The 16929-nt window shown below is 44.5% G+C and overlaps 1 protein-coding gene across 1 annotated transcript; it reads right to left on the bottom strand.

Annotated features, from left to right (window-relative positions):
• Positions 1-218: 218 nt before the first annotated feature.
• On the bottom strand, positions 219-1957 carry RNASE1 (ribonuclease A family member 1, pancreatic). The gene is made up of 2 exons (XM_004718122.3): positions 1934-1957; positions 219-832 (listed from the first exon to the last, which is right to left on the bottom strand). Exon 2 carries the CDS (start codon positions 805-807, stop codon positions 337-339), a length of 471 nt encoding a protein of 156 aa, XP_004718179.2. The 5' UTR covers positions 808-832; positions 1934-1957; the 3' UTR covers positions 219-336.
• Between the last annotated feature and the right edge of the window lie 14972 nt (positions 1958-16929).

Below are 16929 nucleotides of genomic sequence, written 5' to 3'. Positions count from 1 at the left end.
ATTAGCCTCAAGGGTTAGCGTGGCACCAAAGAGCAGAAAGCAAAGGCTGGCGTTGCTTAATTCAGTGACTCCATACCTCGTGACTGTGGACCAGACTTGATGAATTTTACAAGAAAACTTCAGGAAAGCAATCACAGAAGCCATGCCCGGATGGGAATCGTTTCAGGAATCAAAGTGGTTGCAACTACGTTTATTCAGACAAACAGTGATGGGGTTAACATATGGGAAATCCACCTCACCCCCCACACCTAAGCCCAAAAAGCCCCGAGGGAAGACGAATGCACTGGGACCCAGGTGTCATAATCATGATGCGATGGGGACACCTGTGCTCCGGCCTCAGGAAGAGACCTCCACAGAAGCATCAAAATGGACGGGCACATACGGTCTCCCCTCACAGGCCACGATGATGTAGCTCATCTTTGTGGTCGTCCGGTATTCACATTTGGGGTACTTGGCACCGCCCTTCAGGCGACAGTCTGTGATGTGCACACGTGAGCCGCTCCGGTGGCAGTTGGACTGGCCATTCTTACAGGTGATGCTCCCCTGGAGGCAGACCGCCTGGACATCTTCCAGGGACTCATGCACAAAGGTGTTCACTGGCTTGCACCTGCCCCGCGTCATATTCCGGTACACCATCATCTGGTTGCAGTAGTTGAGGTTGCTGCTGGGGGAGCTGCCAGGATCCATGTGTTGCCTCTGGAACTTCATGGCTGGGGTCTCCTTGGCCAGGGAAGGTTGGGCCCAGCCCACGACCAGAAGCATCAGGGCGAGCAGTGGGAACAGCACAAAGGACTTCTCCAGAGCCATGGTGCCCTCTCTCACCCGGAGGAACCTGCCCACGAAAGGGAGAGAGATGGACCAGCATCTCCTAAGAAAGAATCTCAGCTCCCATCTGAGGCTTCCCAGCCTTACAGCTTGCCATTTCAGCCAACCAGATAAAAGTCCCTCTTTCTGAGGGGCTTTCCAAGTAGACACTCGCATATACCCCTTTCCAGGAGCCTCTGAACGGCAAAAGAAGAGCCCCAGGTGGTACAAATTAAGTGCCTGACTACCAGTAGAAAAGTTCAAATCCACCAAGAAGCACCTTTGGAAGCTAAATCTGGCAATCCGCTTTCAAAAAGCCACATCACATCTTCGAATGCCTGGTGGGACAGTCCTGCCCCACACCCCCACACCATGGGTTGTATGTAACCAGCCTGGTGGGACAGTCCTGCCCCACACCCCCACACCATGGGTCGTACATAACCAGCCTGGTAGGATAGTCCTGCCCCACACCCCCACACCATGGGTCGTACGTAACCAGCCTGGTAGGATAGTCCTGCCTCACACCCTGGGGGTTGCCATGGGTCATAACCAGCTCTACAACAACTGGCTTAACAACAAGCAAGAGACAAGCCTCCTTCCGGTCTCACCTGAGCAAAACCTAACACCGCCCTTCCCAGGACTAGCAAAAATTCAGGGGGTGACATAAAATTCTGGCAGTCTTATCTAGACCCTTGAATTCTTTGAGCTAAAATACATTTGAAAAATAAATCATTATTCCCAGTGCTCAAACGACACCTTAGAAAATCCTTTTGCATAAACTGTGAGCCATATTGTATCCCTGAGTTACCAACCTCACGCTCAGGATGATGGACAACAGTCTTAACAATACGAGGAAACCTCGGCCCAGGGCACAGCACTGGCTCTCACAAAGGAGTTCCACTGTTGCCCCCAAAATTATGCTCTCCTCCCCGAACTTAGAGGCTCCTCCTGCTCCAGCCTCTGGGTTCCCTGCAGACCGGTGCTCTCAGCTTTTCCCCTGCCCTCCCCAGCTGTTCACCTGGCTGATAGGCACCGGGCCCACACCTCCCCTCTGCTAGCTTTGCTTGCCTCTCTGTTCTCTGACCCTGAAGCAGAAGCAGGCTCTGAGAATACTTTGGGGGTGACTTACCTTGGTCTTCAGGAGAAATCAAATGGCCAGTTTCTATTGCCACTTGTCCTGGATGGTGGACCTAATATAGATCCCAAATGGGGCTTGGCTTTCAAGACGTGACAGGTGGGAGGAGCATCTTTGGCTCAGTCTGGGCAGAAGCAAGGAATGACGGAGAAAGGGGAGAAGAATCAGTCTGGCTACCCCAGTCTCGGGGCTGTTGCATAAAGAGTGTCTTCACTTAAAGCCTTTCTTACCAGGCACCTCGTCTATCTACTCGCTGGAGCACAGGAGCGGCAGAGGAAGCCCCTAGGACTGCTGGCAGCAGGACCTTAGGAACCACCGGGAAGCCTCGGTTACCACTTCTGGACTATTTTTTTTTTTTTAACCAAGGAGGTTAACTAAGGGCACGAAAAGTGATATAGGTGATGGTGCCCCTTTCTCTCCCCTGTGGTTCTGGCACACCCTGGCTAGAATGCCACACCTCCCAATAGAACATCTCTTAGGTATGTGGCTGGGTCGAGGTGCAAGCTGGGGGCTCCAATGCCCCCAAGAACAGGCTTCTTGCATCTGACTGAGGACAAGCAGGCCTGAAATGACAAAAGAAGCCTCGCCCAAATTCGGCGACTGCCTGCCCACCGTCCATCTGGGGAGTTGTGGCTGTGTCTCCTTATCTGTAGTGACCGCATATCCGGTAGGCAAACTTGAGTAGTTGAACCAAAGATAAAGACTCAGAGAGATTTTTCTGGGGAGGGAAAAAAACACACAGAGAAAGTTATTATTATTTTGCTTTTGAATCTGAATAAGGTGAAGATTAATCTGTTTTACATCCAGCAATTCCAACACATCTTGTTTCAACTCGTGCATTGTTCTCCCGCCCTCAATGCATCTCCTGTTTCCACTCCTCCTCCTTTACAAACGCTACCAACTTCGTCCTCGTGTGAATGCTGCTCTTTTGATCGTAAATGGATGATTATTCTATAAGGATGAATTCAGCTCCACACCTAAGGGTCCTACTTTTGGGGTCACCAGTCTCTGAAAATTATATTTCTTAACAGCAGAATGTGCTCCTAAAAAGAGACCTTTTTTTGCTGGGAGATCATTTTGATGCCTCTGGATTGAGAAATATCAAAATATCCATCTATGTTCTGATGCAGACTACTTCCCACAAACATCTGACTTAGCACCTGATGAGCCGGGCACGTGATGGAGAAAAGCTAGAGAAACCACAAATCGATGGCCACCTCTCCACGAAAATAGAAGAGAAACGATAAAACTTTATTAATGAATGAACACGAAGCTAGAATGTGATGTTTCATAGGCAAATCAGCTGAAGAGATCCAAACACAGAAAGGAAGCCAACCCTTTAAACAGCTAAGTGGCTTCAGCCCATTACAATCTGGGTTTCAAGATACAATTGCTAGCTTTCTTGCTTCTTTATGCCAAGATACCTCAAGTGGTGCTAACCTTCCTCCAGGATGCCAGGAGGGAGGGAGGGAGGGAGGATTGTGATGTTTTGTGATTACATTTCATTCAGAGTGCTCCAGAACACATCGGTGACTAACATAGTGTTCACAGAAAAGCTTAGATAGCCTTACAAGTGGTCGGGGTGGGGGTTGGGGGGAAGAGCCCAACTTCAACTATATTTTACAAGACAAAGTTAACTCATCCCAATGAGGGAGACCATCAGGATGATGTCATAATTGTGACCAAAGGATTCCTGGCCATGCTGCTAATAACCCAACCCTACCAAACTCACTGCCATTGAGTCAGTGAGGACCCACAGGGACCCTATACAACACGGTAGACCTGCCCATGAGTTTCTGAGACTTGTAACTCTTTAGGGGATGATGAAAAATGACAGAAATGCAGCCTAACATCATGATTGACTGGCAGCAGATCAATTTATCAGAGTTGCCGGCAGGACTACAGAAATGGGAAAGGTACCATGATTGGGATATGTACAGATGAGAAAAGTTTACAGGATTGATTTAGGCCGTTCCCACTAAAACCCTAATACTAATATCCCTTTTTCTAGAACCTGTCCCCCAGCCCCTTACTCTGGCTATTCTATGACTCACTCTTCTCCGACCTAAGTCTTGCAACTTGCTCAATGTTTCGTTCCTGTTGGAGATAGTCTACAATATCCAAAGGAAATAATGGCTGTAGAAATGCAATAACCCAGACAACAGGCTCTATACGGAGCAGCAGTGTGTCGCAGACACCGTGCCTTCAGGGGAGCATATTAGACACAAAAAGGAGCACAGAGGAAATGTGACCTGGTAAACTAACTTGTGAACTTGATAGTCTAGACCTCAGATGTCTTTCAGCTCACAAACGCTCCTCCTTGTAACGGGCAGATTCAACGTGTTTAAGAGGCACGCATGAGAAGGACACTGGTGACTACCTAAAACGGTGATTCCAATACTAACCCAGGACTGGAGCTAAGAATAAAGGAGTTGAGCCCATGCCCAATTAGTTATGCTACCCATCCCAGACCCCCTTGCTACAGGTTCCATTTTTTTAAATGTTAGGACTTCAATTTGCACCCACACTGCACATGCAACCAATGAAAGAAAAAAGAGCCAGGAATGAGACTGTAAAAACTGTATGATTGTACACACTGCCCAAACCAGAACCATGGCCCCCAGACACCTGCTGATTCTTGACTAAGAAGAAATAGGCTGTCTGCTTCTGAAGAATGAGGACCAGAACACCTTGGAGATAGCAGCAGAACATGTCAGACACTGAAAACCTCGTGAAGGCACCAGATCATTCTCAGCGACAGCCCGAGAAGGTGAGGCTGTCAGGTCAGAAGTGACTCATAATATGACTGAGGAAGAGCTGCCGTCTCAAAATAGAGTTGAGCGTAAATATGTGGATGGAGTTAAGCCTTTGGGAACCTTCATTTGCTAACGAGCCATGACTCAAAATGAGGAGAGACAGCTGCAAACAACGATTAGTAATTAGAACTTGGAATGTTTGAAGCATGAATCTAGGAAAATTAGAAGTCACCAAAAATGAATGGAAGGCATAAAGATGATATCCTGCAGGTTAGTGAGCTGAAATGGACTGGTATCAGCCATTTTTAATCAGAAAATCCTCTGGTTTACTGTGCCAGGTGTGTTAGTCTGGGTACTTTAGAGAAACAAATCCACAGAAACTCATGTATAAGCAAGAGTTTTATATAAAGGTTAAGTGCACATCAAGAAAACATCCCAACCCAGTGCTGCCCAAGCTCACAAGTCCAACATTAGCCCATTAACCCATATGTCCAACACCAATCCACAAAGTCCTCCTCTATCTCACAAAACACACACTGTGACCCCAACTGCAGGAGGAAAGCCGAGTCAGTGAACATGTAAGCATCTTGGCGCTGGCAGGGGTCTCCACACAGCTGCTCCAGCACCCAAGGCTGCATCTGGGTAGGTCCATGGCTTCTCCTTGGGGATGTTTTACAGGAAGTGAGCCTTGCAAGCTGACGCAGGGAACTGGCTAAGGCAGCTGCACCCTGGTCCGACCATCACAGAGCAAGAGACCCAAGAACTACTAAGGCGAGGCTCACTGAGCCATTTATCCCTTTGCCCTTCAATTAACCCCATGTGTGTTTATCAGCCAGGTTGTCACAATAAACTACCTCACCAAGAATGACAGATTCAAGAGAAATGGCATCACATTCATGGCCAAAAAGGATGTTTCAAGATATATCTTGAATGGCAATGCTTTCTGTGATCAACTAATATCTATTTGAGCATAAGGAAATCCAGTCAATATAACTATTATTCAAATTTATGCACCAACCCATTAAAGCTAGTGATGAGAAAATTAAAGAAACTTACCAACGTCTTAAGTCCAAAATTGATCAAACATGCATTCAAGATGTATTGGCAATTGTAATCACTGGCGATTGTAATGCAAAACTTGGAAACAAAGAGGAAGGAACCATACTTAGAAAATATGGTCTTGGTAATCATATCGATGGGGATGAAGGGGAGGGAGTCCCAAAGCCCATCTGTAGACAATTGGACACACTTTCAGAAGGGTCACAAGGAAGAAATGAGCCAGTCAGGGTGCAGTATAGCACCGACAAAACATACAACTTTCCTCTAGTTCAGCGGTTCTCAACCTATGGGTCACAACCCCTTTGGGGGGTCAAACGACCCTTTCACAAGGATCACCTGATTCATAACAGTAGCAAAATTACAGTTATGACATAGCAACGAAAATAATTTTATGGTTGGGGGGTCACTACAACATGAGGAACTGTATTAAAGGGCCATGACATTAGGAAGGTTGAGAACCATTGCTCTAATTCTTTAATGCTTCCCCCCACCTACTCACCCACCCACCCACTCTCATGACCCCAATTCTACCTTACAAATCTGGGTAGATCAGAGCATGTACACTGCTACAGAGGGGAGCTCGAAACACAGGGAATCCAGGACAGATAAAGCCCTCCATGCCAACAGTGGGAATGTTGGCATAAGGTGGGGAGAGGAAGGATAAGGTGGGGGGAGGAAGAGGGAACCGATTACAATAATCTACATATAACCCCATCCCAGGAGTACGAACAACAGAAAAGTGGGTGAAAGGAGACAGTAGTCGCTCTAAGACATGGAAAAAATTATAAATTTTCAAGGGATGTTGGGGGAGTGGGGGAAGTGAGCTGATACTAAGGGCTCAAGTAGAAAGAAACTGTTTTGAAAATTATGATGGCAACATATGTACAGATGTGCTTGACACAATGAATGGCTATATGGATTGTGATAAGAGCTGTAAGAGACCCCAATAAAAATGATTTAAGGAGACATATATGTATATAGAGATAGATAGATAGATAGATAGATAGATAGATAGATAGATAGATAGATAGATAGATAGAGATATGGTCTTGGTAAATAAAAAACGAGGCTGTAGATTATGTGATAAAATTTTGCAAGACCAACAACTTCTCCACAGCAAATACCTTTTCCAGCAACACAAATGACCACTGTACGTGTGTGGACTTCTCCAAAAAGCATACACAGACATCAAATTGACCCCATCTGTGTGAAAAGATAATGAAGAAAATCAATACTAGCAGCTAAATCAAGGCCAGCAGCTCTCAAATTTTCACAGATCAGTTCAGGTGAAAACTGAAGAAAATCAGAACAAGTCCATAAGAGCCAAACTATGACCTTGAGTCTATCGCACCTGAATTTTGAGAACATCTCAAGAACAGATTTGCTGCATTGAGCACTGGCGACAGGAGCCCTGATGAGCTGCGGGGTGGCGCCAAGAACACCACACGTGAGGAAAGTAAAAGATCATTAAAAAGACGGGATAGAAAGAAAGGCTTGAAATAAATGTCAGAAGAGATTCTGAAACTGGCTTTTAATCATAGGTTAGCTAAGGCAAGTGACGTTAATAATGAACTAAAAGAGCTGAAGAGAAAATTTCAAAGGGCAGCTTGAGAAGCAACATAAAAGATAATGAAATATGCAAAGACTTAGAGTTAGAAAACCAACAAGGAGGAACACATTCAGCACATCTGAAAATGAGAGAACTGAAAAAATGTCAAGCCTCGAGGTGTAATATTGAAAGATTCTGTGGACAAAATATTGAATGATGCAGGAAACATCCAAAGAAGTTGGAAAGAATACACAGAGTCACCATAGCAAAACGAACTCGTCGACATTCAACCATTTCAAGAAGTAGTATATGACCAAGAACCAATGGTGCTGAAGGAAGAAGTCCAAGCTGCATTGAAAGCATTTGCCTAAAACAAGGCTTCAGGAATTGATGGAATGCCAGTTGAAATGTTGCAACAAGCTGATGAAACACTGGAAGCACTCACTTGTCTATGTTAAGAAAATTTGCAAGACGAGTTAGCCGCTCAACTGAGTGGCAGAGATCCATATTTGTGCCCGTTCCAACGAAAGTTGGCCCAACAAAATACCCAAATTATAGAACAATATCATTGGTATCACATACACGTAAAATGTTGCTGTAGATCATTGAATATGGTTACAGCAGTATATTGACAGGGAACTGCCAGCAGTTCTAGCCAGATGCAGAAGCGGATGTGGGACAAGGGATGTCATTGCTGACAAATCTGGGCAGAAAACTGAGAATACCAGAAACACGTTTACTGGTGATTTACGGACTATGCCAAAGAATCGACTGTGGGGACCAGAAGAACCGGAGTTCCAGAACTTCATTGTGTTCTTGTGGAACCTATATATGGATCAAGAGGCAGTTGTGTGAACAGGACAAGGGAATTCAGAGAAGCTAGGTTATATGAAGAAGAATGAGGTCTCGGGATTGGAGGAAGACTTAATGACAACCTTTGATATGCAGATGACAGGACTTTGCTTGCTGAGAGTGAAGAGGACTTGAAGCACTTGCTGATGAAGATCAAGGATTGCAGCCTTCAGTATGGATGACAACTCAATGTAAAGAAAACCCAAATCCTCACAGCTGGACAGGTCGGTAACATTAGGATCTTTGGAGAAAAGATTGAAGTTGTCAAGGATTTCATCTGGTCATGGACGCAGCAGTCAAGGGATCCAAGGACGCCTTGCATTGGATGAAACTGCTGCACAAGACCTCTTTAAAGTGTTGAAAAGCAAGGATGTTACTTTGAGGACTAAGGTACGCCTGACCCAAGCCATGGTATTTTCAATCACCTCTTATGCATGTGAGAGTTGGTGTGATATTTAGGGATCATGTCAACTAGGCACTCCTGGGTAAGGGAACGGGCGGAATCCAACCTATCCATTGGACACCTCCTTGGGAATGTAGCTTGTTTTGCATGAGCAAGGGATGCCAAAGAGTTCTCCTTGGCCCCTTGCCTTCTGCCAGAGCAGGATCTTGCCTCTGGTCTCTCCATCTGCTGTTGTGTTGTCAGTTGGTCCCAGGAACTGACAGCAGCTACAAACAGGCTATTTATTTGTCAGACTTCAGAGTCCTATTACCTCTGCATCCGCCAGCCTGTGCCCCACACTGCCTCTGCTTTGTCCTCCTGCTTCCTGTTCGTCAGCTTCCACAAGTCAAGAGAAGCCTGAGTTGAACTGGACTGGATTCGCCTATTTCTACAACTGGGTAGTTTATTTCTTGGTCTAAATCGCGTTCTATATTCAGCACAGACAAGTGCCACCGATTGTGCTTGGTGATTCTGAAGTGCCACTGAACTCAACCTAATGTGAGGTTTCTCCAGTGGGTCACACCTCAGTTCTTGGCTATGCAAGAGAAAGAATTCACGCTGAAGCCCGTTTGTAATCCGAGTGAGTTTTATGAAGGACCGGAGAAGTTTCAAGTTTTACAGTCTCAAAAGAGTACACGCTGTTTCAGGGAAGCGTGCCAAACCATGTGGTAGCCACTCCAAAGTTCACAACTGGACAGGAGCAACCTCGTGGGACAGCGTACCCACACGTGCAGAACCGAGACCAGAGAGAGAGAGGCACAGCACCGGAGAGTGCTGGAGGGGGAGAGAAAAATGAAGAGAGAAGAGTGGCTGTGGGCCTGAGTAGGCCCAGCGGGCACCTGTGTGCAGGTGAGGGGAAGGGACCTGACGCTCCGTCTGATAAGGAGCAGGGTAAAAAGAGACTGGCCTGTCCACCACCAGGGTATTTCAAATCTTTGGCTGGGGAGACATGGTTGAAGGTATTGGTTGACCCTATTGGCTGAATTAAGCCCACCTGGGTGATTTCCTGAGCCTGGGCCTACTTTGGGCTGCCTAGGTGTAGCGCCCACCTGGCTGGGGGGTCTGAATTTGAGCATCCCCAGTTCGGGGGTCTTCATGGGTGTCTAATGGTAGCCTGATTCTTTTCCCAACCTTCTCTAGGGGGCCTTTGCAGACATGGGAGGGACAATCCCCGTCCCTTGTCCCTGATCTAGCTACCTAATACTAGCACAGTCCAGCTTTAGACTCTCTTTTGTACCTTAAAACAAACTCCTAGATTTGTTGTTAACATGAAATAAGAATAAGATGTGTGGAAGGATTTAATCTTCATTTGGCATAGGAATGTGACCAAGAAATGTTCGATCAGGCTGGGTTGAGCCCCTCCCACCCCTCTCACCAAAGATTATGGTTCAGTGACACCAGATGACATTTGAATCGGTTGTGCAGGGAGATGGAGTCAACTCCCTGCCGGGCTTTTCTTCTGCGAAAAACTTGAGCTTAAAATAGTTGGCGGGTTTGGAGCCCAGAGAGAGAAGAAAGAAGAGCAGAAAGGAAATTTGATCAGAAGAACAAAATTCTTAAAGGGGATTTAAAAGACCAAGAAATCTTTAGTAACATTGACTTTGTTTGTTTATGTGTATGCAAGAAAAAGTTGATGTGACATGAGATGTAGTTTCGTGTTTCCATAGTTTTGCCAATGAGTGAGAGAATGAAAGAGCTCGTCTGTGTTAATGAAAATACAAGAAAAATAACATCGTTTGGAAAAAATAAAAAGAGGAGCTGATACCAAGGGCTCAAGTAGAAAGAAACTGTTTTGGAAATGATGCTGGCAACATATGTACAAATATGCTTGATGCAATTGATGTATGGAATGTTATAAGAACTGTAAGCGCCCCCAATAAAATGATTTTTAAAAATAAAATAAATGCACCAGTGAAGAGACCAAAAATAACATAATTTAAGATTTAGTTTATTAGAAATCCAAAATGTAACAGCCCCCCTCCCTTACAGTAAAGACTCATTCCAAGCTTAATTCAGTAGGGGTGTCCTCACTCAGAAAGGAGGCTAGCAAGGCCATTAGGCTAAGTAGCCAGAGATGAAGCAACCCCAGTGAGAGGCCGGTGTTGGTCTGGTAAAGCCAGGCATGGAAACATCAACCCAGTTTAGATGAACAGGCACATGAAGCTTCAGGGGATGGTGGTCCAATGGCCCCTAGAGTAATGTAGATATAGGTAATTTCCTAAGGATCATTGCAAAGCCTGCCTTCCTAGGGTATCAATTACATCCTGTGATCATTGTGAAAACCTTCTAATCTCTTCCTGGGATCATTGTTTTTTAAAAAAACTTGTTTCTTTATCACATAGTTGAAGGTCTATGAACTTGCTGGGTCAGAATTGAACTCTGAAACAGCTCAGAGGAGAAATCTGGCTGTTCTCCTTGTATAAGTTCTTGCAGTAATAAACTTGGAATTTCTCAAATCAACCCGGTCTCTGATTTTAGCTAATACATGGACAGGCGTCCCAGACCCCTTGCAGCTGGTAACACCATCTCAACCCCAATTAGGGTTTATTTGGCTCAGAGACTTAGATAAAACTGATATTATCGTGAGTGGTCAAATTAGAACGTGTTCGTGAAAAAGCAGCAGCGGGGCATGCTATGTCCTAATGTCGTCAAGCTTTCTTCCTCTGAACGAACTAGCAATTTCCTTTGGAGCAGCTTGTCCCAACAACAGAGATAGCCAGGCATGCTCAAGGCCAAGCAGTAGTTTATTCTGCAGAGACACGCTTTGGGAGCAAAGCAGGTCCCCTTGCGAGTTGAGGAAGACCCCAGTCTAGTGGTATTGTATCACGTTTTATAGGGATCGGGTGGCAGAACTCTATGGACTAGTTTAGGCCCAAGCTGAGTCCTTTCATTGATGTTAACCTGAGTGTTCTCGTTAGTAAGAAAGGTCTATTGTTGTTTGTTTGATGATTATTCCTTGGGACAGCTACCTAGACTCCTGATTATTGTTCGAGGCAACTCACGGATGAATCATCACTTTTTGCTGAGAGTTGGGTGCTCAGCATCCGGTCTGACCCTAAGAAGCACTGAAGTAATTTTATGACAAATGGCTTCAAATAACACTGTGAGATGATTGGTTAAGGGGATCCCACTACCCTAATGGGTGTGACTGCATGAAAGTAGAGTACTAAGGGAAATTCAAATATATTCTATATATATATCTTTTGATTTAACCTCCAATAAAACAAAGACAATCATTCCAGTGTTTGGGCCGGGTCCGGACCAAGGCAGCCCCTTGTACCAGCTTCTGAATTTCAAAGCACCTGAATGTCAAAGCACCTGCCTTCAGCGTTTCACAGAGCTTACCTCCCCAGACAGAACACAACCCCCCTCTTCCTAGCACTGTTTCCTCAGAACAACATGGTTTACTGACAGGACCAGGAAATCATCTGGCCGGAAACTTGCAACCGCAGCACAAAGGACCTCCCTTCCCCTTACCAGCCCATATGCCTTAAAGCTCATACCCTATATATGTCCCACTGCCCCAGTACCAGGCACGTCTTCCCTGACCAAGATGCCCCGTCCCTTTCCCTGCTCTCTCTCCCCTCCCGGGAGTTCTTTCCCTCCCTCAATAGAATCTTTCTCAACTTCACATTCCTGGCTAAATTCTGTTTCTGTTCTGTGCCTCCGTCTCCAACCTTCCGTCCAGGATGAGGGAACCAGCAGCATGTACATTGTACGTAAGCAGAAATGGAGTGCATTGAATTCCCGGTGAATATGTTGTTGTTGTTAGGTGCTGTTAAGTTGGTTCTGACTCATAGTGACACTCTGTACAATAAGACAAAATATTTCCCCCTCTTGTGCATCCTCACAACTGTTAATATGTAAGAGCCCATGTTGCAGCCTCTTTGTTGACCTACTACTTTCCCAAGTCTGATGCCCTTCTCCAGGTACTGATCTCCCCTCAAAGTACATGAGACAAAGTCATGATACTCTCATTTCTCAGGAGCATTCTGGCTGTACTTCTTCCAAGACGGATTTGTTTGTTCTTTTGGTAGTCCGTGGTACATTCAGTGTTCGTCAACAACACTAAAATGAACTGCACTGATTCTTGTCCAGTCTTCCTTACTCATGGTCCAGTTTTCCATGCTTATGAAGTGACTGACAGGATCATGATCATGATCAACTGACCTCAGTCTTCAAAGTAACATCTTATTTTTTTCCTTTACCAATTTAAAGAAACCTTTGGCAGCACATCTGTCCGATCCAATACGCTGTTTGATTTCTTGACTGTTGTTTCTATGAGCCTTGTTTGCAGATACAAGTACAATTAAGGCCCTGACAACGTCAATCGTCCCTCCAGCTAAAATGATGTTCTCTGTTGGTACAGTTGTGGGGATTTCTGTTTTCTTTATGCTGAGGTACAGCCTACAGTAAAGGCTGTAGTTCTTTATCTCTATCAGTAAGTGTTTCACGTCTTCTTCACCTTCAGCAAGCAACGTTGTCATCTCCATATTGAGGTTGTCGATTCGCCTTTCTCCAAGTCCGACGCCACATTCTTCAGATAGCCGAGTATCTCAGATGATTCGCGTAGTACACAGATGAATAAGTACGGTGAAAGAAGATAACCCCGATGCTCACCTGTTCTGATTTTAAGCCATTCGGTATCCCAGGGTGTTATTTGAACACATGCCTCTTGGCCTGTGTGCATGTTCTACGTGAGCACAATGAAGTGTTCTGCAACTCCCATTCTTCACAGTGTTACCATAGCTTTTTAGGATCCACATGGTCGAGTGCCTTTGCATAGTCATTAAAATACAAATAAAATATCTTTCTGGTATTATCTGCTTTCAGCCACGTTCTAGCTGATGGCAGCAATTTCTACCATATTCTCTTCCGAATCTGGCTTGAATCTCTGGCCACTCTTTGTTGATGTACTGCTGCAATTTTGAATTATCTTATTGTTGTTATTAATATCATTAATCATAATTATAGTCATTGTTATTTATTATAATTATTATCATCATCATTAATTATTACTATCACTCTTTCTGCTCATCATTATCGTTTATTATCATTTTACTTTTGTGTAATATTGATGATATTGTTTGATAATTTCTACATTCTGTTGGGTCACCTTTCTTTGTTATAGGTACAAATATGGACATAAAATTGACCAGGTAGTTGTTTTCCAAATTCCAAAAATAGATGAGTGAAGTTTTATAGCGCTGCATCAGTTTGTTGAAATGTTTCATTGGTATTCCACCAACTCTGGGAGCTTTGTTTTTCCCCAATGCCTTTGCCTTTGCTTCCCCTTTCTTCAATACCATTGGCTCTTCATCAAACACTACCTCTTGAAATAGTAAAATGTCAACCTATTCTTTTCGGCACAATAGCTCTGTATATTCCTTGAATCTTCATTAAAGATCTGTCACAGGTCACTTAATTACTGTCACGGGCAGAACTACAGACGTGGGGAAAGGACCATGAAATGGCATGGAGTCATTCACATCTAACTCCCTTCATCTAGGCAGAGGAGAAGGAGAACCAGCTCCACAAACGCCCAAGGATACTTTCTGAGAAAGCGGTCAGACACGCCTCTCCTTCTAGATTTCTTTATCCTTTTCTGACACCAGCCGTCCCTCCCATGACACCTTACTTCTCTGCTGGGTTTGATGATCCATTGCATTGGCCACATAGAACTCACAGACAACACTCCAGATCATGGGGGCTTATTAGAGAAACTAACAGGTTACAAGAAGTCAGGATAGGAAACATTAAGGGTGCAGTCCTTGTGTCAGCAGCAGCACCTCTTCTCTGCCATGCCATCAGGTACATCTCACGCTGGTCCTCATTAGGTCAGCTGCACAGCCTCCTAGCCTCTGCTCTGCTCAGGAAAATGTTATAACACTCCTAGAACACTGACAAATGTCCAGAAGGAACCCAACTTTGCAAGACAGCTTCCTGCTTGAAAGCACTCAGTTTTATTCATTCGCTGCACTAGGAAGACCACATCCCTCTCTCCTGCTGCAGCTGTTTCCATTTCTCCACACCAGGACACCAGTCTTGCTCCACTCTTTCAGCTCAACATGTTTGGTCTTTGCGCAATTCTCTGTTCCTGCTTCTGAGATAGCTCACTTTATACCCAGAGGAATGGCAAAACTAACCAATATCCCACTTAGAATCCTCTAAACCTTATTGTACCACCCAATTTCACCTTATTACACTAAGTAATTTCACTGGACCACACAATCTAAAGTCCAGGTAGCCTAAAGGAGACGTCCTGAACCACCAAAGGCAGAAGGAAACAACCTTCAGTCAAAGATATATGATTATTAAGACAATACCGAGTGGACTCATCCTATTGAAGGTCTATTTGAAACATCCTAAGTGTTCTTCTCAAGGGCAAACTGACCTCCCCTTATGTTATCTTCCAACAATCATGAGTCACTTTTCAGAAATAGGCATAGAACCTAAGACAAGATGGAGTCCAACTCAAACCTTGTGTCAGCCATTTTAGTTAGACTACATGTTCTAAGGTTTTAGGATGCCCTCATACATCACCCCCACGCTGCCTCCCCTGATCTGGAATTTCTACAGAAATCATTCGATCACCATTGTGAGAGTGTCTCCTTACACTCTGATTCTGTGATTTCAAAGTAAGGTCACTGGAGGGGAAGGTCATACTGGTGGGACTTATCCGTTACCAGTCCTCAATAAACTGCTGGTGATGCCTGCATTTTCCTTGCCTTTGTAGTCTGACTGTGTGGTCTCAGAGTTTGGGGCAGATTAACTTGTTTTGTTGTTTTCTTTTGGAGGTTAGAGATTAAGGTAACTTTTGCTGAAATGATTTATGTCAAGGGAAATGAACAAATTCATAGTTAAAAAGAAGTCGTATAAATTAATTTTTTTAAGTTTTTATGATTTGCGTATAATTGGTTATCGTTTCTTTGGTAAAAAGAATTTTTGTTGTTGTTTTGTTGAAAGTTGACCCAACAAAATACACAAATTATAGAACAATATCATTGGTATCACATACAAGCAAAATGTTGCTGTAGATCATTGAATAAGGTTGCAGCAGTATATTGACAGGGAACTGCCAGCAGTTCTAGCCAGATGCAGAAGAGAACGTGGGACAAGAGTATAGTTCAGCAGCACTAGTTATGGCTGAGGTGGCTCACAGTGGGATGTACTCTGGGCTCCGAACCACAAGGCCATTTGAAGCCACCAGCTGCTCCCTGGGAGAAACATGACTTTCCAATCCCATAAAGATCTACAGCTTTGGAAACCCACAGTGGCAGTTCTAGTATGTCCCGTAGGGTGGCCATGGGTCAGAATTGACCTGATGGCGGGGAGGTTCGGCTCGTGTGAGTTTTTGTTGTTGTTCTTGTTACAAGTCAAGAAGCAGAACTAGCGAAGAGGTCACCGTGGAGGGGACAGAATCAGAGCATTCCACTCCACAGTTCCCCCTTCTAGGAGCTCTTCCTCTGTCCTCCCTCTCATTGACCTCAGACACAATGATTTTCAGGAAGTGATCCTCAAGCAAGTGTGTGTGTGACAATATGGGTATGAAACCAAGGTTATCTGGTGGTATTTGGGGGGCAGCTGTGCATTGTCCTCCGGTCTCAAATGCATCTCTGCAAAACCTCTTACCCCTTCTTCCCTTATTTCAATCATCTTCTTTAATGAGGGGTTTATTTATTTTTGACTGTACATTTAGAACCCAGTCAAATGGAATATATACTTTAAGACATCTTTAAGTGGAGAATAAATCTTTTCACTCCCATTAAAGAACTGTCTTCAGTAATGCTGGATGTGGATGGTTGGCGTCTCCTGGGAGAGAGGAAAGCATTTCCTGGCTTCCTGGAGTCTCTGAGATGGCTGTTTATAAGCCTGAGTGTGAGTGAGTGGTGTGTGGGGAGGAAAAAGTAGAAATCCAAATGGCCTCCCCAAGTCCGTGAGAGCCCAAGTTTCTCCTTCAAGGAAAGTGCCTGGACAGTGACCAAGCGTGACTGGGCAGCCCCCATCCCCACGCCCAACCTGAGTTTATTTTGGAAAGAGAAATTATTTATTTTTTAAAAATTATTTATTTATTCTTATTTGTTATTTTCATATTATCTCTGCCTTTTTAAAAAATCATTTTATTGGGGCTCATACAACTCTTATCACAAGCCATACATACATCAATTGTATAAAGCACATTTGTACATTCATTACCCTCATCATTCTCAAAACATTTGCTCTCCACTTAAGCCCCTAGCATCAGCTCCTCATTTTTACCCCCTCCCTGCTCCCCCACTCCCTCATGAACATTTGATAATTTATAAATTATTATTTTGTCATATCTTACACT

This window comes from Echinops telfairi, unplaced genomic scaffold (assembly GCF_000313985.2).
Source record: "Echinops telfairi isolate 266 unplaced genomic scaffold, ASM31398v2 ScPeMD7_18;HRSCAF=68, whole genome shotgun sequence".
In the NCBI taxonomy this organism is placed as follows: domain Eukaryota; kingdom Metazoa; phylum Chordata; class Mammalia; order Afrosoricida; family Tenrecidae; genus Echinops; species Echinops telfairi.
The sequence above is the reverse complement of the archived record's forward strand: the minus strand, read 5'-3'. Positions and strand labels throughout refer to the sequence as shown.